General features: G+C 43.8%; 1 protein-coding gene across 1 annotated transcript; it reads left to right on the top strand.

The window, feature by feature from the left end:
- Positions 1-1,445: 1,445 nt before the first annotated feature.
- Positions 1,446-24,851, top strand: LOC308156553 (AP-2 complex subunit alpha-2). Its single transcript, XM_080529921.1, has 22 exons — positions 1,446-1,598; positions 3,011-3,079; positions 8,284-8,426; positions 8,647-8,840; positions 9,107-9,236; positions 9,537-9,638; positions 10,112-10,220; positions 11,024-11,174; positions 11,751-11,919; positions 12,600-12,737; positions 13,412-13,594; positions 14,528-14,625; positions 14,982-15,213; positions 16,084-16,254; positions 17,644-17,819; positions 18,521-18,603; positions 19,628-19,718; positions 20,454-20,576; positions 21,339-21,455; positions 22,369-22,438; positions 22,981-23,115; positions 23,531-24,851. The coding sequence occupies exons 1-22, from the start codon at positions 1,535-1,537 to the stop codon at positions 23,606-23,608; spliced, it is 2,826 nt and encodes a 941-aa protein (XP_080386047.1). The 5' UTR covers positions 1,446-1,534; the 3' UTR covers positions 23,609-24,851.
- The last annotated feature ends 1,318 nt before the right edge of the window (positions 24,852-26,169 follow it).

Here is a 26,169-nt window from a genome sequence, read left to right as displayed (position 1 = left end):
TGTCATGTTGGTGATTTTATCCACGACGGTAACTCAACATCCTCCCGTGCTCCACCTCACCCCCCGGCCAGCCTGTCCTCGAGCGGGACGGAGGATTCTGCTCTGACGTCACTAGTAGCCTAGCAACGGTTCCTCAACGTTCCCACGGAGTAACGGTCATGTTCAAACCTTGTCCGTGATCGTCTTCATTCAGGTGGGTTAAACAAACCGTATAAAACGCCATAATAATGTTGGTTCAAATGTAATATATTAATGAACAAGTTCATGTCATGTCGTGTCAGTACAAACATGTTCTAATTAAATGTTATTTTAGTGAAAAACCGTTAGACCTGACGTCACCCGCGATTGTGAAGCTAAACTGTAACAAGCTAGTTAGCGAATGTTAAAGGGTACAACAACAGCTAGTTTAATGTCAACCATGTCTCTATTCTCAATAACTTCTGTAATCATTTGTGTGTGAGTAAGTTTTATGTGTGTGCAAGCATGTTTTTGATATTGTCAATCAGGAGATGGGATCATCCCTTTCGAAAGTTTCGATGCGAGGCCTCGCTGTCTTCATCTCCGACATCAGGAACTGTGAGTAACTTGTTTATGAATGAATGAATGGTCTTTATTTGTCATTGCTACAGTACAGGTACCAAACAACGGTGAGCTAGCCTAGCCTAGCCTAGCTGACCTCGCTCTGGCGGTGTTCGTAAATTCGCTCTGGAACTCTGATCAGCACTCATGGAATGCCTCTTGTCCAATCAAATAATAATAATAATAATAATAATAATAATATAATAATAATAATAATAATAATAATATTATAATAATATAATAATCATACTAATACTAATAATCATAATCATCATCATCATCATAAAATAATAATAATAATAATAATAATAATAATAATAATAATAGCAGAATGTGGCTTTCGAGTCGCACTGCTCCACTTTGAATGGGACGGTGCAGCAGTGCATCTTCCCCAAGTAACGTGTGTGTATGTGTGTGTGTGTGTGTGTGTGTGTGTGTGTGTGTGTGTGTGTGTGTGTGTTTGTCAGGAGTGTGTGTGGGTCAGGAGTGTGTGTGTGTGTGTGTGTGTGTGTATGGGTCAGGAGTGTGTGTGTGTGTGTGTGTGTGTGTGTGTGTGTGTGTGTGTGTGTGTGTGTGTGTGTGTGTGTGTATGGGTCAGGAGTGTGTGTGTGTGGGGGGGGGGTGTGTGGGGGTGGGGGGGGTGTGTGTGTGGGTGTGTGTGTGTGTGTGTGTGTGTGTGTGTGTGTGTGTGTGTGTGTGTGTGTGTGTGTGTGTGTGTGTGTGGGTGTGGGTGTGGGTGTGTGTGTGGGTGTGGGTGTGTGTGTGTGTGTGTGGGGCTCATTGGGTGAATTCCTGCTCCCTGACGTTGACACCTCCAGGGCCGCAGACTCTGATGTCTCCGCCTCTCTCTCAGCTCTGCCCTCGGCTCAACTCTGCGACTGGGAAATAAAGTTAGCTAAAGTTAGTCTTTCACTGTCTGAGTGCAGAAGAAAGGCTAAAAGGCAGATATATCAACATGCCTGTCTCTAAAGGAGACGGGATGCGAGGCCTCGCTGTCTTCATCTCCGACATCAGGAACTGTGAGTAACTTAACTTGTTTATCAGATGAAGCTAGCCTAGCCTAGCCTAGCCGACCCCGCTCTGGGCTGCGTTCGGAAACTCGCTCTGGAAATCTGATCAGCACTCGCGGAATGCCTCTCGTCCAATCAAACTACTCGGTCCTTTTGTGACGTTGGACCCAGTGTGCGCTCCGGTGCTCTCAGAGCGAATTTACGAACGCAGCCACCTCTAACAGCAGCTAGCTCCGCTTGCAAAACGTATCCCTGCTTAGCAACTAAGTTAGCACAAGTTTCTTACTAAGTTAGAAGAATCTTAACTCAACTAGTTAATTGTATTAAACTTAACCTTAACTTAATCGCACTCAACTCAAGTAGCGAGTTAAAACCAGCTTTCTATCTACGGGCTGCGTTCATAAATTCGCTCTGAGAGCGCCGGAGCGCACACTGGGTCCAACGTCATAAAGGGACCAAGTCATTTGATGGGACAAGAGGCGTTCCATGAGTGCTGATCAGATTTCCAGAGCGGATTTACGAACGCAGCCCTAGGAGTGTGGGAGAGGCAGCTAGCCAAGCCAGCTAACTTAAACTAAATATAGTTATAGACTGTCAAAACAAAACAACCCCAAAGGGCATTGGCCTGTCAGTCAGTTTCCCAAGATATCCTCCTGTTCGCTGTTCTAGCTAGCTAAAGGAAGGACATTTTATTCATAATGAAATGATTAAACCTAAGATTAGCCAGTTAGCTAAATTAGCTGATGTTATCCTGATATAAGCCAGATCAGGAAATAAACCACCATGGGCATGAGACAATCAGCTGTTACAATGATCATTAAATCATGTCATGTACAGCAAGAATTAGCCTGTCAAAAGTTGTGGTCAAAAGTTTACATACACTTGTAAAGAACATGTACATGTCATTCATGGCAGTCTTGAGTTTCCACTAAGTTCTTCCAACTCTTAGGTGACTGCTGCTCTGACCTACATGTCCTTTACAAGTGTGTTCACCTTAGGCCACAACTGTATTACTGCAGGGACACTGTGGTTGGAACCTTTCACCTATAGAGCCAGTGTGTCTGAATGTGCTCTGTGTGTAAATGAGTCTATTTACAGCTCTCTGCCACAGTCCACCCTAGCAGAGAGTAGAAGTGAAGGTGATAGTAATACCGACCGACTACATGTAGCCTAGGCCTAATCGGCATAAGACAGTTTCCTAAAAGCAATGATGGTGAAAGCACTGACAAAACGAACCACATGTTTTGCCAAAAATACTAGTAGTAACACAACCACAGAATAATAAACATAGAATTATGTTATCTGTCCACAACAATCAAGCCCTGACAGTGTTGAGTCATGCGCTTAACTTGCTGGTAAGTGCAGCAACAGTGCGGCAACTGCAGTGCTGTGTAACACTCTTTTTATTTTCCCACTTTCAGGTAAAAGTAAAGAGGCTGAGATCAAGAGGATAAACAAAGAGCTAGCCAATATCCGCTCAAAATTTAAAGGTAGGTTTGGAGCTCTGTCTTCAACACTGGTTTTTTGGGGTGGTGGTTGTTGATGTTGGAAAAGTATAGTCCCAGCAGAGTAGGCTAGTCTGTGTTGTTGTAGTCAAACTTCTGTCAAACTGTAGCCAAGACTGTTGACTCATGGTATGTGAACTCTTCTTCTCTCTCTCTCTCTTTGAAGGCATCAGATAAGGTGTGCTCACTCACTGACACTGTAGTCATTTAGCCTTGCTGTGTCCCTCTCAGGGGCGATCTCTCAGCAGATATGCAGCCAGACGGAATGTCTAGAAGGGTTTTTATCTGCCATGTTTCAACCAATCAAAATGTTCTGACTTTTATTTTGAAACATGGAAATACATTTCAACGTTGTTGAAAATCACAACACAAACTCGCTAGTCAAGCCAAAATACTGCAATGCAATGGATTCGGTGAGTAATCCCCACTGTAATCCTTCCCACACCAGTTGCAGACAGTAAAGAAAGTTTTCATTTTGCAGAGGCTCATCTCTGAGGAAAACTAGGAACAGATTGGGTGTCTCTGTGTGTCTGCACATGACACAGGCCTACTTGTATTTCGTTCTTTCAAAATAATTGTTTTGCTGCCAAAAGTGTAGGCTATTTTCTTTTTCATGTATAGGCTAATAATGAAGAAAAAGACACTGAACCACAAATGTTATTGATTTAAATCACATTCAATTAAGTGTTTCAAAGGCAGATTTATGTTTCTTCTGTTTCGTGAGTTGTTATCAATTTCCCTTTTTAATGTTATATATTATACAGGATATACACTCACCGGCCACTACATTAGGTACACCTTTTTAATCGCTGGTTAATGCAAATATCTGATTAGCCAATCACCTGACAGGAACTCAATGCATTTAGGCAAGAAGACATGGTCAAGATGATCTGCTGAAGTTCAACCCAAGCATCAGAATGGGAAAGAAAGGTGATTTAAGTGACATTTGAACGTGGCATGGGTGTTGGTGCCAGACGGGCTGTTTTGAGTATTTCAGAAAGTGCTGATTTACTGGGATTTCCCTGCACAACCATCTCTAGGGGTAACAGAGAATGGTCAGAAAAAGAGAAGATATCCAGTGAGCAGCAGTTCTCTGGGCGGAAATGGTGCTTGTGGTGTAATGGTGCGGGGGATATTTTCTTGGCACAAATCTGCAGCAACTGTGTACTATACAACTGTGCTATAATGTCAACATGGACCAAAATCTCTGAGGAATGTTTCCAGCACCTTGTTCAATCTATGCCACGAAGAATTAAGGCAGTTCTTAAGTCAAAAGAGGGGTTCCAACCTGGTACTAGCGTGTGTATTGTATATTTCTACCTTTGTTTCTCTATTGTACCTACATCTTCATGTAGAGAAGTTATTAAAATACAGAAATGATGCATTTCTGTAGGGGACCCATGCCATCGTTCTGTTGCCAGGTGTAAATCCACATCACTTACTGTCGCTCAACAACCAAAATAAAAACCTTTTCAAACTCAATGTATCATATCATAGATAACACTGCACTCTTTTCTGACACATTTGAATCTTAATTTTCTGATATTTAACAGTTTTGGGGAAATGTGGTTACATTTCATGGACATTGGAGATTTCATGGTCATTCTGTTACCAAACTTTGAATCTGCACAGTTATGACTGTGTTTTTCATAGAGTTGTGTGGTCTGTTAAACTTGGTTATTGAGGGCTTATGCTTGGCATACATTTGAAAGTGAAAAATCTACCGGTAGTCACAGTTAAAAATCTGTTACTGTGGAATTGCCCATAGTGGCCTCAGTAAAATCAAGTGGGACAAAAGTCACTGAGGTGAAAGATACCTTTAACGGATTATTTCAGTATCTTGATCCACTACTCTTTTTAAAAATTACTTTTACTGTGGCAGGTTTTCATGGAAGGATTCGTGCACAATACCTGGTGAAGTAGTCACCATGGACGTGGTGAGCTACTCATGTCGGAGGTGACAACGTAATTACACTTGGTGTCACAGAAGTGTCTTTTGTGTTGTTTTTTTGGGGGGGGAACTTAGTTTTTATTTCAGTTTCAGCAGCTTGTACAATCATGTCATGTTTTGTCTAGTATTTTTTCCAGTCTTTTAGCTGTACACATATGGTCCATGAATGTGGTTCAAAGCAAGACACACAAAACAAAAACATTGAGATGTCAATGATGGAATAAAAGTAAAGATTTTGAAAAGAAAGAAAAAGGGTAGGGGGGGTAGGGTTAGGTGGGGGGGGGGGTATGTGTATATGTGTGTGTGTGTGTGTGTGTGTGTGTGTGTGTGTGTGTGTGTGTGTGTGTGTGTGTGTGGGGTTGTGTGTGTGTGTGTGTGTGTGTGTGTGTGTGAATGCAATGCAGGCATATATCAATGTGTAGTGATATGAGGTACAGAATAGGGCTGCACGATTAATCGATTTTAAATCGAAATCGCGATTTGAAATGATGCGATTAGCTAATCGCAAAGCCTGCGATTTGCCTGCGTTTTTTTTTTTTTTTGCTATTTAGCAGACGCTTTTAATCCAAAGCGATTTACAATTACGAATTACAGGGACATTCCCCCTGGAGTAACTGAGGGCTAAGTGCCTTACTCAAGGGCACACTAGTAGTGGTGTGGTTTCAGGCGGGATTTGAACTCACAACCTTCCGATCACAAGTCCAACTCACTAGACCACCACTACCCGTATGGGATACGTCATACAGCGCGTCGGATTCAACGTCAATGAACGTCAACGTCAATGAACGTCAACAATGAACGTCAACAATAAAAATAGGTGATAGATAGATTCATCCAATCACCTGCCAAGTATTTTTTGAAAGTACCTGCCCTTTTCCAAACAGCTTCCAATTAAGCTTTCCTAGATGGTTGTGTGAAACAAACCACCTGAGTCAGGTTAGTAATGCTCCATCACATGTTTTAATCTGAAGCTTGATTTTAAAGCAACCCAACTTTAAAGCAACCCAATGTAAGTTTAGTTCTTTCACTCGTAGCTCGGGCTGTGGGGGTGCTAGAGGAGGGAGCCTCTAAGTCCCCTGAAGACGTACAAACAAACTGCACGTTGATACGACCTTCCTAGCCGGAGATATGGCCACACTTTACAAAAACTTCCTTTTTTTTTTTTGCTATTTAAAAAAATAATAATCGCAAATTAATCGCAATCGCGATATCTGTCCAAATAATCGCAATTCGATTTTTTCCCCAAATCGTGCAGCCCTAGTACAGAAGTGTCTTTTAAGATCTCCCCAGCTAACCTTGGGGGAGTGGACGTCCAGTGAGTGAGTGAGGGGTAAGCTAAAGGGCAGAGCAGGACAGGGAGAGCTGTTGAGTCAACTGTTCTGGCAGGAAACCCAGGGCCGCGCAGCATGTCAGCAAGCTGGAATCCTTTCTCTTGTTTATCAGTGGAACTTCCTGTAGAGCTTCTCTCTCTCTCTCTCTCTCTCTCTCTCTCTCTCTCTCTCTCTCTCTCTCTCTCTCTCTCTCTCTCACTCTCGTGTGGGTTGTCTTCTGTGGTTTTGTGTTTTTTCTTCCCCTTTTTTTTTTTAAGTGACAATGTCTCAATAAAGAGTAGCAAAAGTACCCCACCCCTTTCTACAGACATATTAAGGTTTTAGGTTTTGCTACCATTTTTACTCTATACAGCCTACATTGAGCTTACTTTGAACCCATTAACAACGGCCTGCGAAGCTGCTCCCAGAGCTGATGTATGTGAGTCTCTGTGATGGAGGAGGTTGAAATGTAAGGCTCTCTGATTTTATATCCTAGCCAACATTTAAAATGTTAGCTTCGTATGTCTGTCCTTTTATGCAGTTCTCACACACACACACGTGAAGTGAAGTGTATTTATATAGCACCTTTCGTACATGAATGCAATTCAAAGCGCTTGAAGAAAACAATAACCCCACCTTTAGCTGGAGAACAACTTCTCATGCTGTAGCCCAACTAATCTTAATGTAGAGCCCCTCCTAATCCGTCTCACGGGATATCATCTGACAGAGCAGAGGTGGGATTCCAGACAGGGCTCTACTAACCTACCCCCACCCCAACCAACCCCTAGAATATCGTTGCTGCTCTTCAAACTATAACATGTAGTCTGCATTTGGTAACAGACTCGGTCAGGCTAGGGGCCTAGCACGTAGGCTACTCTGTGCTTATTCAAGACTTATTCAGCAGTCTTCAACAGTTATTATTTTATATGGCACAGCTTAACTTATTTGGCCTCTCACCAAGGTGAAGAGAAAAAAAAAAGTGCTGCACTCAGCTTCCTGTCTTGTGGTGCTGACTCACCCTCTCCTTCACTGTTGAGTCTGTTGTGGGATTTGTCTCCTACTTAGCAACACGGTATGTCCTGTATGCTCTAGTGAGGCTGTCTGGTCCTAGGGGGGGGGGGGGCCTCAACATTTTTATGTTCACTTCCCAGGATAGGAGTGGCTTACATGCTGTTCATATTAACAGAGTCAGTGGAACTCTAAAGCTCTGTTCTTCTATTCTAATATAGAGAGATCAGTCAAGGTGGCTTATCTTTTGCTAATGTTTTTTGGGGGGTTTTGTTTGTCCTCCTTAAAACCACAATGTCTTGTTGCGTCCAGCCCAGCAAGAGCATACGCAACATTATCTGTGTTGTGAGAACACTTGTTGACGTCACTAAGCAACACAACTGCGTGTTTCCTTTCATAACCCTGCGCGTGTTCGTTGGACCACCCATTGGAATAATGCAGTGTGTTGCATTACAAATGTTTTCCCTGTGCGCCCTCTGCACTCTTGCATTTGTTTATCTCCACCATATGTCTTTTTTTCCTAAATGTTTTTGTGATGTTTGCTAGGCGATAGCCTTGATTAGGCATATTGTGACGTTAGAATTATAAGGTTCTTTTTAATAATAATATTTTTTGTCAAAATTGAGTTTTTTTACATAATCTGATCCATTAGGTGTTTATTAATGCCTGTGTGCTGTTATTTTTAAAATGTTGACATTTTTGAGTTAGTAATTAATAAAAATACAAAGGTTCCATCTCACAAAACATAATGGAATGTAAAAACTTTGACACTCAATATCTCTGAACTGCCCTAAACGGAGATAGAACCTTATCATTCTAAGCTCACGATATGTAGGCCTTTAGTGCCTGGACAATGAACTTTTGTCCCAGTTCAGTTATTTGTACTTGTTATTCATGACAATGTTTCTGTTTCGCTGCAGGAGACAAAGCTCTAGACGGGTACAGTAAGAAGAAATATGTGTGCAAGCTTCTCTTCATCTTCCTCCTCGGTCATGACATCGACTTTGGCCACATGGAGGCTGTCAACCTGCTCAGCTCCAACAAGTACACAGAGAAACAAATTGTGAGTTGGGAGGGCTGCCTGTCTATGAACTCTGTCTGTTTGACTGTGGGCGTGTGGAGTGAACAGAAGAAGTAAGCCTAGGCTTATATCATTATGTATTCAGACCACAGTGGTTTTCTGGTCTCAGACCTGTTTGTCAGCTATGCTCCATGACTTCCACTTCATTTCCTCTCAGACATTCGTTTTTGACAAACTCCCTAATCCCAATCTCGCTCTACAGGGTTACTTGTTCATCTCAGTGTTGGTCAACTCCAACAGCGACCTCATCCGCCTCATCAACAACGCCATTAAGAACGACCTGTCCAGCAGGAACCCCACCTTCATGAACCTGGCTCTGCACTGCATCGCCAACGTGGGCAGCAGGGAGATGGCCGAGGCCTTCGCTGCTGAGGTGCCACGCATCCTGGTGGCTGGGTAAGAGAGAGTTATGATGGCTCTGTCCACGCATCAGTTGAGTTATGTTAGCCTTTTTAACCACATCAGGTCATTGTGTAAATCAAGCGTGTCTATCTTGTCAGACGCTTGCTGCTGCCTAACATTCCTAACATTCGCCCAGACAGTTGATGTGATGCTGTGGTAACTCCTCTGACAGTTGATGTGATGCTGTGGTAACTCCTCTGACAGTTGATGTGATGCTGTGGTAACTCCTCTGGTAACTCCTCTGGTTTGCGTGCCACCAGGGACACCATGGACAGCGTTAAGCAGAGCGCCGCCCTCTGCCTGCTGCGTCTCAACAGGACCTCCCCAGACCTGGTGCCCATGGGGGAGTGGACGGCCCGGGTGGTTCACCTCCTCAACGATCAGCACCTGGTCAGTCCCGCCACAGGGTCAGGGCCTTGTTGTGATTGGGCCGCGTTCAGAACATTTTTGGTGTTTGTGTGGGAGATTTGGAAGCCCGGGCGGGGTTTGGGGGTTTTGGATGAGAGGAGGAGGATTCTTTCACGATGACTCACCCTTGCTGTTCTCCTTGCTACTGGGGCTGTACTGTACTGTATGTGTATGTATGAGTGTAATGGTGATAAAACAGCATGAGCAAATGTAGTTGTAGAGGGGTAGATGTGGATGGTCGGTTGTCTGTAGTGGTAACGGCATTACTGGTCTGTTCCACAGGGTGTGGTAACAGCTGCCACCAGCCTCATCACCACACTGGCACAGAAGAGTCCAGAAGACTTCAAGACCTCCGTCTCCTTGTCTGTGGCCAGACTAAGCAGGGTAGGGACGTTACCCTTGTGTGTTATCAGAATAAACCTACATACACGTTTTCTTTTTTTTGTTGTCTCTTTCTCTCGTCTTTCATTTTGTTGAAAGTTATATCGTCAAAGATTTGTCCAAATGTCTGCCGTCGTTGACTACTAACTGAATATCATTCCTACCTCTATATATTAGTCTGCCTTCCCGACACTGCACTCTTTGCACTTTTATTTGTACTGCACCTTGCTTTTAGTGTATTTTTCTATTTGATCAGTTTTCTTTCATCTGTATGTTATCGCTTTTATCTTGTTTTTCTCTTTATATTTTATCTGTTAAGCACTTTGGGGCGGCTCTTGTCGTTGTAAATGTTGTGCTATATAAATAAACGTTACTTCTTACTTACTTACTTACTAATCTGTTCTCTGGGTTGTGTGATTGTGACCTAACCTCAGACCGTGAGCATTAGTCATGTCTCTTCATCCCTCTCTCTCCAGATTGTCACCTCGGCCTCCACTGACCTGCAGGACTACACCTACTATTTTGTCGCGGCCCCCTGGCTTTCTGTCAAGCTCCTGCGACTACTACAGTGTTACCCACCGCCTGGTAAAAACTAGTGTTGTTCCGATACCGATACTAGTATCGGCATGGCCACCGATACGCACAAAAATGCTGGTATCGGTATCGGCGAGTACTAACTTTTTTTTTCCTTTTTTTTTTAAGTACTAAAGTTATTTTGTTTGTAAATGTTCACTTGCTGTTGCACTACTACTACGACTGTTTTATATCTTAAATGGATATTGCACTGATTGGCATCTGTGAGAGCCACATTTCAGGTTTTATAAGGGGTTGATTTTCTTGTCACCATACCAGGTAGACAATAAAAAAATAGCATTCACTCTCTGTTGGTATTTTTTCCTGTTTTACAAAGGTTTTGAGCAGTGCCAGACTTAGTGTTAGCAATAATTTTACATCGAGGTGAGTATGCGGCTCAAAAAACATGTTTTTTTGTTTTGTTTTTTCAAACGCCGTGGTATCGGATCGGTACTCGGTATCGGCAAGTACTGCACGGTCAGGTATCGGTATCGGTATCGGGATCAAAAAATGGTATCGGAACAACACTAGTAAAAACAAACACTCCCAAGCAGTCACAGTGTGTGTTTGACTTCAGACGCACAGGGTTAGTTAGAAAAGGGCTTTAATTGTAGGGGATGAACAGTTGCTGTGCTTTGATCTGTGGCCTCCTTCCTCACGTTCTCCTGTGTCCCCCTCTCCACCTCCTCCCTCTCCACCTCCTCCCACCTCTCCACCTCCTCCCACCTCTCTGCCCCCCTCTCCACCTCATCCACCCTCCTCTCCTCCTCCCCTCTCTCCACCTCCTGCCCCCCCTCCTCCTCCTCCCCTCCCAGAGGACGCTGCCATCCGAGGGCGTCTGACAGAGTGCTTAGAGACCATCCTGAACAAGGCCCAGGAGCCGCCCAAGTCAAAGAAGGTCCAGCACTCCAACGCCAAGAACGCTGTCCTGTTCGAAGCCATCAGTCTGATCATCCACCATGACAGGTCAGTCAGCCTTTTTCTCATGGGCACACAAACAGGCTGTGCTGTTCAGCCATTTGTTGCCAATATGGTTTGTGTTCTCATTTGCAGCCCCTTCCTCTTGGAATTATTTACAGCAGAGTCTGAAACTGTCTCATCTGATCCCTCTTTCCAGTTTCAAGCTCTTGCTGAGAGATATACAGTGCGAGTCTATGATTTGTTCTTGCAATTGAGTTGACCCTCCCTTTTGCCCATTGCTGACCCCTCCCTGTCCCTAGCTCTTTAGCTGTCTAGTTTTAGGTTTTGTAGTTTTAGTTTAGTTTTAGACTATCTTAGACTGTTTTAGACTAGTTTTAGTTTTAGACTATGTAGTTTTAGTTTAGTTTTAGACTATGTAAGACAGGTTTTGTATTGTATTTGTTTGTGGTGGATGTTGTTGCCTGTGTGTTGTTGCCTGTGAACAGGTCACACTTGAAAATGAGCCCTTGGGGCTCAATGTGTTTTTACCTGTATAAATAATGGTAAAAAACTTGCAGTATGTCTTGAAAAGCTTTAAGTTGGTTAAATCAATCTATGAATACCCCCCCCACCCCCTCCCAGTGAGCCCACCCTGCTGGTGCGGGCCTGTAACCAGCTGGGCCAGTTCCTCCAGCACCGGGAGACGAACCTGCGCTACCTGGCCCTGGAGAGTATGTGTACGCTGGCCAGCTCCGAGTTCTCCCACGAGGCGGTCAAGACACACATCGAGACAGTCATCAATGCACTCAAGGTAGGCTGCTTAAACACCTGTACTCAAGGTAGGCTGCTTAAAGACCTGTACTCAAGGTAGGCTGCTTAAAGACCTGTACTCAAGGTAGGCTGCTTAAAGACCTGTACTCAAGGTACTCTTAAAGACCTGTACTCAAGGTAGGCTGCTTAGAGACCTGTACTCAAGGTAGGTTGCTTAAAGACCTGTACTCAAGGTACGCTGCTTAAAGACCTGTACTCAAGGTACGCTGCTTAAAGACCTGTACTCAACAGCCTAATTATCACCATTTTGATTCTTAAACAATAACATGGCAACCAAAAAAACATATCCTAATTCTTTCAAAGATAACATTATTTCTATTAATAAAACAGAAGGACATCTTGAATATTACAATGAAATAATATAATAATAATAGTAATAATCATAATCATAACCATAATCATAATAAAGTAATTTGTTACAAAGCTTTGAACTTTGCTATTTTTCAGACAGTTCCTTTGTTTGCCTCTGGTTCTCGTTACTCTGTTATAACAACCAGGAACTTTAACTGTTTTCGGAGGCTGTTTCCTGACGTGTTTGTGTTGGTCCTGGGTGACCCCTGGGTGAACCCTGGGGACAGAGAGAGATGTGTTTCCTGATGTGTTTGAGTTGGTCCCAACCCTAACCCTAACCCTAACCCTAACCCTGGGTGACCCCTGCAGACAGAGAGAGACGTCAGCGTGAGGCAGCGTGCGGTGGACCTGCTCTACGCCATGTGTGACCGCAGCAACTCCAAGCAGATAGTAGAAGAGATGCTCAGCTACCTGGAGACAGCCGACTACTCCATCAGAGAGGAGATTGTGAGTCACAGCCCTCCCTCACCTTTAACCCTAACCCTAACCCTCACCCAGCGTTTAACCCTCACCTTACACTAACCATTATAGCCTCTCACCCAGCATTTAACCCTCACCTTACACTAACCATTATAGCCTCTCACCCAGCATTTAACCCTCACCTTACACTAACCACTATAGCCCCTAACCCAGCATTTAACCCTAGCCCTACACTAACCAGACATTCCTAATCAATATAGCTCCAATGACACAATAAATGTCTGTCGTCAAAAACATTTTAGCCGCTGTTTTTCAGTGTTTGTTTGGTAGGGATGTAACGATGCACTCAACTCACGATTCGATACGATTCACGATACTGGGTTCACAATACGATTTTCTCACAATATTTTATTTTTTTACAAAATGAGATTGCAGATAAATGATGACTATGAGATTATTTTAGTTATTTCTGAAAAAGTTTTCTTCTTAAGTTTAACGTGTGGACAAAACACTATAACATGGTGATATTATGTGGTTCTAGCCTGGTCTCTCTCACTGCAACGTCCATATTCCGAAACAAATATCGCCATTATTTTTTCATCTCACCGTTTAAATCGGCACATATTTGTATAGATAATTAACTGCATCGTTACATCCCTGTTGTTTGGTGTTGGTTGAACTGATGAAGACTCCCTCCACAGGTGCTAAAGGTGGCCATCCTGGCAGAGAAGTATGCAGTGGACTACACCTGGTATGTTGACACCATCCTCAACCTGATCCGCTTCGCTGGGGACTATGTCAGCGAGGAGGTCTGGTACCGGGTCATCCAGATTGTCATCAACAGAGATGACGTGCAAGGCTATGCTGCCAAGACCGTGTTCGAGGTGCTTATCTTGTTTTTGTAGATTCTTCTTCTTTTAAACTGAGCATTATGGGGGAATGAAGTATAATTCAGGTGGCACAGCAGGAGTTGTTTCCTGTGTTTGTAGAGTTGCATGTAACATTTGCATATCAAAGTTATGTGTTATGTTTTTTTATTTCAGTCTCTCTTTCAGTCTCGGTATGATAAACATAAAATAAGCCTACAGAGAAATATCAACTCAAATTCGCTCAAGATGTGAAAGATGTGAACTTTCTGGCTCCTCTGGACCCTCCTAAAACCCCTGGTGGAGTGACTTGTATTGTATTTGTTTTAATTGTATGTTCTTCATAAACGCTTAAACGTCACCTCGCCCTTTCACGTCTAAAGCAGTTGATGCACTGCTCACCACAGACCCTGGAGGTGACCCGTTCAGTCAGAGCTTGAGGTCTTCCTTCTCTGGCCGCGTTCATAAATTCGCCAAAGCACACACTGGGTTCAACATCATAATGGGACCAAGTAATCTCTGACTCTGTCTTTGTCTTTTCAGGGAAGAGGCTATCAGCCTGTCTTGGTGTTTTGACTTGGTCCCTGCCTTAACATGCAGCATTGCAGCCACATACTGTGTGGCACTGTGATGGAGGAACAGAGTGACAGATCAAGAGAGTTACTTGGTTCTCTTTTCCATTTCTCTGTGTGTCTTTCTCTCTCTCATCTTGATCTGCCCAGAATCTCAATTTCCTATCATACCAAAATGTGCACAGCAAGATGGGCTGAGTGATACACTCATGTCCCAGATCTCTCATCCTACATCAGCTTTTTGAGGGGGGGTGGGGGAGGGTTTGCTTGATAGCGTTGGTGTGTGTTATTGTGTTGTGCTGCTCTTTACCATGTTTCCTTCTGTTCCCTTAGCCTCACTTCTACACGTGTCTAACCCACCACTCCTCTCTCTCCACAGGCCCTCCAGGCCCCAGCCTGCCATGAGAACCTGGTGAAGGTTGGAGGGTACATCCTGGGAGAGTTCGGAAACCTGATCGCTGGAGATTCGAGATCGAGGTGAGCAACTAAAATGGAATTTAAATGGTCCGTCGTCTCAGTCAATGAGAGAGAGTCAATACTGATAATACACTCTTACTTGGTGCCTGATCGGTTATAGAAATGTGAATTTAGCGGTAAACTACCACTGTTTATCTAAGTCATAAGTAACTGTCCCCTTTCGCTCTCTACCTCCCTCCTCAACCCACTGATTCAGTTTGAGTTCAATACTGGTAATACACTCTTACTTGGTGCCTGATCGGTTATAGAAATGTGAATGTAGCGGTAAACTACCACTCTATAACCCTGAGACCAGGGTGTTTATGTAAGTCGTAAGTAACTGTCCTCTTTGGCCCTCTACCTCCCTCCCTCTTCAGCCCACTGATCCAGTTCGACTTGCTCCACTCCAAGTTCCACCTGTGTTCGGTGCCCACGCGAGCCCTGCTGCTCTCGGCCTACATCAAGTTCATCAACCTGTTCCCCGAGGTGAAGGGCATCATCCAGGAGGTGCTGCGCTCCGACAGCCAGCTGCGCAACGCAGACGTGGAGCTGCAGCAGCGGGCCGTGGAGTACCTGCGCCTCAGCTGCATCGCCAGCACCGACATACTGGTCAGTCTGTTTATTAGTTTATTTGACAGGGACAATGCACAATACATATATATTGTGCCAGATATAGCTCAGAGCTCATTTTCATCTGTCCCTAGGGGAAGGGTAACAAGACAAAAGGGAAACAGGATATACTAATACAATACAATACAATACATGACTAAGATACAATAAAGTTCTAATCAACAATGGAATAATAATAATAAAATAAATAAATAAATATATATATATATATATAAAATGATGTTGATAATAAAAATAAAGTAAAAACATTACAACAGTCAGTGATGTGCAGACCCTGTCTAAACAGGGCTAAAGACACTCTGACTAGCACCGACATACTGGTCAGTTTGTTTATTAGTTTATTTGACAGGGACAATGCACAATACACGATACATCGCGCCAGATTTAGCTCAGAGCTAATTTTCATCTGTAGTCCCTGGGGGAAGGGTAACAAGACAATAGGGAAACAGGATATACTCATACACATGACTAAGATACAATACAGTTCTAATCAACAATGGAATAATAATAATAATGAACAAATCTATATATAAAAAATTATGTTGATAATAAAAATAAATATAAAGTAAAAACATTACAACAGTCAGTGATGTGCAGACCCTGTCTAAACGGGGCTAAAGACACTCAGACTTCCACAGTTCTTGTTGTTGTTGTTTCTGTTTGTGTTTCGGTTGTCAGAATATAGCCCACAGACCACGTGTGTTAGGTTGATTCAGAGAGTGATGCAAAACAGAAAACAATGTGTAAAAGAAATGTGTACGTTCTGTAATTTGATATCTTAAGAACTTCGGTCCCCTCCTCACATTTCTCTCCCATTCATTCCCGGTTATCTCTCTGTTTACCCACAAGGCCACAGTGCTGGAGGAGATGCCTCCCTTCCCTGAGCGGGAGTCCTCCATCCTGGCCAAGCTGAAGAGGAAGAAGGGCCCGGGGAGCGTCCCCGACATGGAGGAGAACCGCAAGGAACGCAACAACATCAACGGCGGCACCGACCACACCAGCAACAGCACAAACGCCAAGGTATTCCTGTCAAGTTTTAAATTAGCCACCGATCCCTTATAGTAGTAGTAGGCTTGTATCGTTCACAGGTTTTCTCCACCTTAGGGAGAAGCACCTGGGATGAGTAGATGTGTTTCTGTTATTATGGTCTGTTACATTTCTCCTGTTTCTCTTCTTTCTCTGCTGTCTTTTTTTTCTGTCCTCCTCCTGTCTCGTTCTGTCCTGTCCTCACCTCTCCCTCCTCCTCCTCCTCTCCCTCCTCTCCCTCCTCCTCTTCAGACTTCCGCTCCCTCGTTTGTGGGGGACCTCCTGGCCCCGGCCCCCCCCCCCACCAACAGGCCACGCCCCGTCTCCTCCTCCTCCTCCCTCCTGCAGAGCCCCCTCACCCCCTTGCCCCCACAACAACAAGCCTCTGCTGCCCCCATGCTGCCCTCTGCTGGGGCCCTCTTTCAGGTTCTGTGTGGGATGCATGATCCACGCTGTGTGGGTTGTTTTTCCCACTTCTCACTTTCCCCCTAACCACATAACCACAACCAGCCATCCCTTAACAGCATCATCTAATCAGACCTGCTGTGTCTGAATAAAGAGAATTCCTCACGCCTCACGCACTGCATTGTTTTCGTGTAACCTTGGTTACTGAGTGTTTACTTGAATCCAGGCTAAAGGGGAATGGTTGGTTCTTTTGCTGCCTTGATTGCATCATGTTTTCAGGAAATTGCCGTTAGGCTTTCACACTTCTGTGAAAATAATGACACTGTTTCCTGTTTCTTGCTGTGTTAATAAGTCAAACAGAGGCTAAGTTTGTGATGCATGGTGTGTGAAGTTTGTATGCCGTCAGACCAGGGTGTGACACTGTTCAGTATGAAATGGGGAGTGTACAATGGGGAGTCGAGGCTAGAAACATCCGGTTTGTTCTCTCAGTGCAGGAGGTTACGTTGGGTCAAGTCTGTTCTCTAATTAGAGATTCGTGTCACGTTCTAATGCTTTGGTCTGCCTATCGGGATCTGATGTAATGATCGGACTTTCTTCTTTCGGAAAATGTGAATACATTTCCGCGTTGTTGGAAATCAATGACACACATCGCTAGTCAACCAACACAGCTTGTTTTGTGAGCCTGCTATTAACAATGTAAAGTAGTGTTATAGTTAACTAGGTAGCAGTGGGGATTACTCACCCAATCCATTGCGTTGCAGTATTTTGGCTTGACTATAGCGAGTTTGTGTTTGTGATTCTCAACAACGTTGAAACGTAGTTCCGTGTTTCAAAAGAAAAGTCCGAACATTTTGATTGGTTGCCGATACGCGGACCTAAAGACTAGAACGTGTCACATTTCATCAAAGAAGGAGATTGTTTAACTCTTGACTCTGTCAGGTTTAGTGATAATGACCGTGTGGTTCCCCCCCTCCACAGGTGGCGTCCCCCGCTACCTCCACAGACCTGCTGGGCCTGGGTAGCCCGAGCGCCCTGGCCCCCGCCGCCTCCCTGGGGGGAGGAGCCAGCCTGCTGGTGGACGTCTTCTCTGACAACATCGCCTCCGCGCCCACAGAGACGCCCGTGGGGCCGGTGGCAGACGACAACTTCCCCAGGTGAGAAAGAGAGAGGGAGCGGGGGAGGGAGGAGGGGGGAGGGGAGAGGGGGAGGGAGAGAGAGAGAGAGAGAGAGAGAGAGAGAGAGAGGGGGAGGGGGAGAGAGAGAGAGAGGGGGAGAGAGGGAGAGGGAGGGAGGGAGGGAGGGAGGGAGAGAGAGAGAGAGAGAGAGAGAAAGAGTCAGTCGGTCAGATATCAGAATTGGGGGGCGGGGGGGAGAAGAGAAGGGGTGTGTACTGCAATGATCCCTCGTGACATGGAGCATACTAAAACATAGTGAATGCCCCCGCCCCCCTCCCTTACCTCTCGCTTCTCACCCACTCTTGGCTTCAGTTCCCTGCTGCATTCCTCACAAGTAACACATGCGACCGCCACTCTGCCCCCCGCAGAGGAACCCGAGGACACGTAAGAGACGTCAGCGTCGGAGTCTGTCTGTCTGATCATATGAACGTGCATGCTCACTCACAGCAGATTGCGCTGGTGGAAGGGGACATTTATTATATTGTATCCCTCCGATAAACTTGGGGGGCACGCTTGATTTGGAATATAATCCTTTTTTTTTTTATGTATATATATATTTACACACACACACACGGGCTTATCTCCACTCAAAGCAAGTTCACAGGTGGAAATACTATGGAGTCTTTTGGTGTCTGTGATATGAAAGGCTCATCCCTGTGTTCTGTCTCTCTCTCTGGCAGGTTTGTGTGTAAGAACAACGGGGTCCTCTATGAGAACCACCTCCTGCAGATCGGCCTGAAGTCTGAATACAGACAGAACCTGGGTGAGTAGGGAGAGGAAGACTCTGCACACGTGCTCTGTGTATGTGTGTATGTTACGGTACATGTGGGAAAACTAGGGTTAGGTGCTAGGGTTAAGGCCAATGCACACGACGTGCGATTTTGTCGCACGACAACATTCGATTCTCAATTCACACCACCGAAGTGTGTGGGAGTGAATTGAGAATCGAATGTTGTCGTGCGACAATATCGCATCGCACGCCGTGTGCATTGTCTCATTCAAAACAATGGAATCGAATTCGGCGGTGCGACAAAATCGCACGCCGTGTGCATTGGCCTTTAGGGTTAGGGTTAGACATGCCAGCATGTACCAAGTCAACGTTTTATGCTGCCATGTCCCCGGAAATGCCGACATAAACCATTTTCCCACATGTACTGTAACACACACACAGTATATTTTTGTATACATTTCAACCCTGAAGTCTTCGTTGGTCTCCTTACAAAGAGAACAGGCCTGTATATATATATACAGTATATATATAGGGTTATACATAAAAGGTTTCCAGAAGTGTTCCAAAAGGGACAAACGAAAAACAGTGGGAAATCATAGAGTAGTCGTTACAAACCCTTGCATCAACAGTCTCACCTTACTTCCTTGTTGTTGATCACAGTGAAAAAAGCCACGCCTGCAAATCACACACATGTAATGCAAGTAATGTCCGTTGAGAATGATGACATACATGTTTCACACTTCTCCAAAAAGGACAGCAGGGGTTTGTCGTCGTCGTTAAAGAGCGCCCTGACACATGGTGTGTTGTCCCTAAGATAGATTCTTAGGGTCCTTCTCACACCGGTTGCAGACGATAAAGAATGTTGTCATTTCAGAGGCTCGTCTCTGAGGCAAACTAGGAGCAGATTGTGTGTCTCTGTGTGTGTCTGCACACGACTGATCTCTGTGTCAGCTATGTAGGCAGCATCATTCTGTTACCGTGGAATTGCTCATATCAAGCAAAGAAATTCTACGAAACAAGTTTCTGCAACTTAATTCTCTTGCTTTCCAACATCCAGGTCGGATGTACATATTCTTCGGCAACAAGACATCTACCCAGTTCATGAGTTTCGCTACGTCTGTGGTTTGCCAAGACGCCCTGAAGGCTCATATCCTTTCACTAGAGGCTGTTGTCTACACAACCACCTTGTTCAACAGGTGATGTTTACCTACAATGCTCAGTCTTCAGGTTACCATATAGACTACAGGACATATGTGACATAAATGTGTTTAATCCATCAATAGAATATGTAGGGCCGGTTTCACAGACAAGGCTTAAGCCTAATCCTAGACTAAAAAACATCTTCAATGGAGATTTTACATTGAAAGTGTGATTTAGTCCAGGACTAGGCTTAAGCCTTGTCTCTGAAACCGGCCCATAGTATGCCATTCCCTGGAGTATTTTTTATACATTTCTTTTATTAGGATAAAACCTAATAAATAATTTCGAGGGGGTCCTAACAACACATAATGCATAATACATCATAATACAATAATACATCATAATACAAATATTGGATTGAACAGGATAAACAATAAAAGACACAACCATGACAAAACACAGACAAACAACAACACGCATTGCCAGTTGAAAACACTGAGAGCATCACAACCATAACACGACCAAAATGGGTAACAGAACAAGGGAAGGCGGATCTACATACACCAATATACATACTACACTTTACAATAAACTTAATAGGTGTAAATGTAAGTTTCATTGGTATTGACTCTGGGTTTCTAAGCACACACACACACACACACACACACACACACACACACACCTCGTTGTATTAGCCTGTTTGTTGCTCCCTCTAGTGGCCTTTTCTTAACCGCTCCTCCACAGCTCAACGTCCACACCAAGCCTGCCGACCCCACTGTGGACGGCGGTGCTCAGCTGCAGCAGATCCTCAACATTGAATGTGTGACTGACTTTGTGGATGCGCCCGTGCTCAACATCCAGTTCAGGTTAGGGACTGGTCATTATTTATTTATGATGGGGGAGGGGGGAGGTATAAAATAGGGGGGGGGAAAGCTACCTATTATAGTTGCAAGTCCAGTCTCCTGCTGATCAACAATACACACACACACACACACACACACACACACACACACACACACACACACACACAGACAGATCAATGCCAACCAATGGCATTAAAGCTTTGATTCAGGGTTGACCTGAGGTTTTCCCAAACTCTATTTGTATAATCACCACACACACACACACACACACACACACACACACACACACACACACACAGCTGCCTTCATTGGGCCCCTAGCTTCCCATGGTTCTGAAGTGGACAATGTTAAGATGCAGACAAATTCAAAGCATTTTCAGACGTTGCTTCACAACACTATACAAATGCCCACATCCTGAGGTGTGGGGCAGCTATTAGGATAACTGGAGTGAATTCTAAAGCATTGAAATATACTAATAGACACATTTTATAGATTGCATATAGTGTGACCATCTCCTCGGCTGTGTAAAAAAAAAAACATATATATATATATATATATATATATATAACCCTCCCCTGACTGTTTTGTTATTGTTTCAGAAATATGCTAATAAAATGATATTGGTATTGAAGTGTGTATTTGAAGGTGCTTAAATGTGCTTGATCTGTGATAAGTGTGTGAGTGAACTGTTGCGTCGTTCATAGAACCATTTGTTGTATTTGTGTCCTGGTTTGTGATCGTTATTCTCCATGTTCCTCCTCTCAGGTATGGGGGAACCCTCCAGAACATCGCTGTCAAACTGCCGATCACACTGAACAAGTTCTTCCAGCCTACAGAGATGCAATCACAGGACTTCTTCCAGCGTTGGAAACAGCTCGGAGCGTAAGAGAACTTACCAGAACTCTGTACAAGCATAGTGTACAGTACCAGGCCTTGCAGTACCAGGCCCAACAGTACCAGGCCCAGGGCTCATAGTATGACATGAGGGGAGAGGAGCATGTTAATGTGATATCACATGTCACTGTCTTTTTAACATAACCTCTCCTCTCATGTATCTGTTCTCCCATCATACTAGTACTAATCCCTCCTACTTTAGACCCAATAACACCCACCAATTATACCTGGCGCCAGATTAACCTCTTTGTATGTATCCTCCAACAGAATAATCTGCTCTTTATTTCATTTAGGAATATAATGAAATAGAATAGAACTTTGTCCTATTTTTTTACAGACTTGTACATTTACAAAACCAACAAACCCATCACCCCACACTAGAATACGGCACTAGAGTTTGTCCAAATGTGATACACTGTACCTTTAACAAACCTGGCGCTAAGCAGAAACCATAATAATCTCACTACAAGTGCACCGTAGCCCTTGTATCCCATGCGTACAAAGGGCTTGATTGACTGAGATAGACCTACACACACATATTATGTCAATATTAGTATAGCGAGTGTGTATCATCACAGAGGGCCGGAGTTACGCACACATGTATTCCCATGAGCAAACATGACAGAATACATAGCGTGCACTGTGCTCATTAAATGAACAATATTGTGGTTTATATGATAATGTTGAAATAATGTAGTAGTGCACATTGAACTATTAAATATGATAATAGTGGTTAACAGTATAAATCACCTTTTGGTCACACAGCTATAATTAACAAATTGATTGACAAAACCTACTGTACACTTTGTCAACAGCTGAGGACAAAGCTGCTAGTATTATACTATATATACATATATATATACACATGTACTGTAGTAACCTTATCTGCCTCTTCCTACAGCCCTGCGCAAGAGGTACAAAAGATATTCAAAGCAAAGCATTCGATGGACACGGAGGTCACCAAAGCTAAGGTGAGGCCTTTCATAGAGCTAGAGTAGATTTGACTTATGGAAAACGGAACGACCGGTTCTAGCTGAAAGCTGCATAAAGGAAACACCCTGACATGGCTAGCAACACTGTCTGTGATGATTTAGGCTTCACTGTTATCCTGACCCTGGTCCTGTATCTCCTCCTGAGACATCTACTGCCCCCCCAGCACTGCGGCGTCTCCTGAAGACACCCATTTTTCCCCTTTACTGTGTCCCCTATGACTTCTATTGCCCCCCTTGTACTGTTTCTCTGTTTCTCCAGTGTCTATATATATATTTTTTAAAAAGTCTAGGTTTAGAAGAAGGTGATAGATAGAAGAAGGTTTTTCCTTCTGTCACAGAGACTGCCAATGGCCCCGGGCCTGAGCTGGATTACTCTCCCTGCTACGACTGGTGGATTGATGATTCACTTGCTTCAATGATGAAGATTGATGAAGACTTGCAGTCAAATGTATTGATTGTAAGTCGCTTTGGAATAAGGCGTCTGCTAAATGCCAAAAATGTAAATGTATTATGCCTTCCAGATCATCGGGTTTGGTGCTGCTTTGCTGGATGGGGTCGACCCAAACCCTTCTAACTTTGTCGGTGCCGGTGTCATCCACACCAAGACCACCCAGGTGGGCTGCCTTCTGAGACTGGAGCCTAACACACAAGCACTGGTACGTTCCTCTCCTCCTCTCCCTCTACCACTTATATTAGCCACGGGGCGGCTGTGGCGCAGGAGGTAGAGCCGGCGTCTAACGATTGATTGTAAGGTCGGAAGATCGGTGGTTCGAACCTCGGCTGGCCACATGGAATAAGGCGCTATATACGTCAGTCCACTTATATTAGCCTGTTCCCCCTCATCCCCAATTCAGTTTACCAAGCTCCACTTTTTTCCAGCAGCAAGTCGTTCTCTTACAATTTCAAGAGAATGCTAGGATAGTATTTTGTGTTCTAACTTCTAAGTATCTGTCCAGACTCCTTCACCATCGCCTTGTGCCTAGCTCTGGCTCCATATTGTAGTATGTACTATTGTCCATGACCCAGCTTTCTGACCCCCGCTGTTTTTTACTTTTACTTTTACTTTTGCAGATGTACCGCCTAACACTAAGGACAAGCAGAGATACGGTGTCGCAGCGTTTGTGTGATCTGCTCTCAGAACAGTTCTAGACTGCTCTCGGTTCAGGTCACCTTGCTCCTCTAACCTGGTATAGCAGGAGACTGCAGAAGCCCACCCTTCCCACTTGTGAGGAAGACACAACATGTAGGATAACAAACAAATCAAACATCCTTCCCACCTGTCACATTTAAAAATTTGGAATTGATGCAATGTACAGTGTAAATTCTTTTTTTATATTTTACTTATATAAATTTATATCGAATGTCTTTTTTTTTTTTTTTCACTCAACTTAACTAATATTTCACTCATCTGCTTTTGTATGTCCACGTGCACACGTAGTATTTACAGCTGTGCTTATGTTGTGGGAAGGCTCAGCCCCATCTCCCTGTATGTTAAAACAGATTAACTGGAAGGACTGGATTTCCGGGAGCACTAGCAGGAAAAATGCCTTAGCTGTGACCCTCCTCTCCAACTGTGTAATGACTGTGTTCACAGATGTGCCTATGTTGTGTCAGATCCAGGGTAGGGCCTGGTGTTGCCTGAGCATACATGTGTAGAGTTCTACTTTGTATGTTTGTATGTCTCTCATGCTGTTGTCTTATCTTAATAGCACACGTTTTCCTGCAACACCTCATGACCCTGTAGCAAAGTCATCCGTGGATGTCCTCCGTGTGTTTCAGTGTCCTATGAGTCTTGTAAAGGGACTGGGATGAAATATCTGTCAGCAAAACCAATACAGAAACAAGTGCCTCCATTATATTCGAATATGCATTTAAAAAGTGTGTCCAGCTCATAAAGATACCAACATGGGACAGGGGCGAACCCCAGAGGCCACCGTCTCTCCTCCTCTGGGTACGCCTGCCGCCTTAACCAAAGTTGTTCGTCGTCCCCAAATCAGGGTCACTCATACATAATAGGTAAATGTGTCTAGATGTTTTGTACCCGTGGAAAAGTTTTGTAACAGACCAGTTATAGAGTAGTGACCTATAATAACTAGAAACAAAGAGAAGAATTCCTGACTTACACAAGTGCTTTATTTGTTTTTCTGACACACTGTTGCTATCTGAGTCATCACAGGCATATAAACTCCTGGTTAACTGCAGTGTCACCGGCTCGTTACATAGGTACTGTACCTACGACATCACTGCCTATACTTTCTGTGCCTTCAACCTATTTGTTTGTTTATATATATATATATATATATATATAATAATATATATTTATATATGTATGAAACTGCAAAAGCCTGCCCTGCTCCCAGACATATTACGGGTGTTGCCAATTAAAGTTGATTGTGTCACATTTTCCTCTGTGTCCTGGTCTAATTCATACCCAGCACCACCGCAACCCTTTAAAGTCGTTTGTCTCCTAGATGTGTTTTGATTGATCATAGTAACATTATGTATAACATTAACGTTAACAATAACATTATGACTACCTACAGTAGTTGGACATTTATTGTTGTCAGATATCTTACAACACAAATATCTTACATCTTGTGTAATATAATTACATTTTACAATGTATACATTGGGGGAAATACGTATTCAACACCAACTATTTATATATTCAACATATTTACATTGCTATTCAAATGCAATTTAGATCACATTGGTATTAATTAAATAAAAATACACGGCTAAAGAAATTATAACATTCCAATCCATTAGAAAATCTATTCAATAAAGTGGAATGATACAGGAAAAAAGTACTACACCACTTTATGCCACTAATGAGTTTGCCTACCTGTGCTAATTAGAATCAGCTGGGTTAGTGCATGTTGGTGGGTGAGGACTTCCAAGCTTTCCTGCAAGAAACATCTCATGATGGGTAGAGGCAAAGAGCTCTCCTAAGACCTTTGCAACAAGATTGTTGAGCAGCATAGTAATGGCCCTGGTTACCGACGGATTTCTCAACTCCTGTTCCTATAAGCACCATTTGGGGCCATTATCCATCCTATATAAGTGGAAGAAACATCACTCAACATCCACCGGCCACGAACAGGCACTCCTTGCAAGATTTCTGACCGGGCAGTCAGAAAGTCAGTCAGAAGAGTAGTCCAAGAGCCAAGGACCACTCAAGCAGAGCTCCAGAAAGACCTGGAAGCAGTGGGGGTACGGTTGTCACAAAGAAAACAATAGCACTCCACCGCCATGGTCTCCAGTTGCAATCACCCCAGAAGACTCAATTACTGAAGAAAAGGCATGTTGAAGCTCATTTGAAGTTTTCTACAAAACATTTGGAGAAGCCTGTAGATATTTGGGAGAATGTAGTCTGGTCAGACGGGACAAAAATCTTAGCGGAGGAGAAATGGCTCTGCATATGATCCTAAAACCCCCATACCTACAGTGAAGTTTGGATGTGGGAGCATCATGGTGTGGGGCTGTTTCTCTTCACATCATACTGGTGGAATCCAAATGATCAAAGGGGAGATAAATGGAGCCATGTAGGCTACCAGGACATTTTTTGGGGGGAAGAATCTGTTCCCAGGATCCCACCAGGATGATGAGGATGAGACAACGATTGAAAACATGCTGCAAAGGAGGAGGAGGAGACTCAATTGGTTCAAGAGGAAGAATAAATATAAATAAAGGTGTTGGACTGGCCTAGT

Source organism: Nansenia antarctica (assembly GCF_963989245.1).
Source record: "Nansenia antarctica genome assembly, chromosome: 4".
Classification (NCBI taxonomy): Eukaryota; Metazoa; Chordata; class Actinopteri; order Argentiniformes; family Microstomatidae; genus Nansenia; species Nansenia antarctica.
Note: the sequence above shows the minus strand (reverse complement) of the source record. Positions and strands in the feature narration are given on the sequence as shown.

What these genes read in the sequence shown, in the direction of transcription:
- LOC308156553 (XM_080529921.1), top strand. Translation starts at nt 1,535, where the DNA reads ATGCCTGTCTCTAAAGGAGACGGGATGCGAGGCCTCGCTGTCTTCATC. An exon ending in CAAGACGCCCTGAAGGCTCA is followed by an intron (nt 19,719 to 20,453) that starts TATCCTTTCACT and finishes CGCTCCTCCACA; the next exon opens with GCTCAACGTCCACACCAAGC. An exon ending in GTGCTCAACATCCAGTTCAG is followed by an intron (nt 20,577 to 21,338) that starts GTTAGGGACTGG and finishes TCCTCCTCTCAG; the next exon opens with GTATGGGGGAACCCTCCAGA.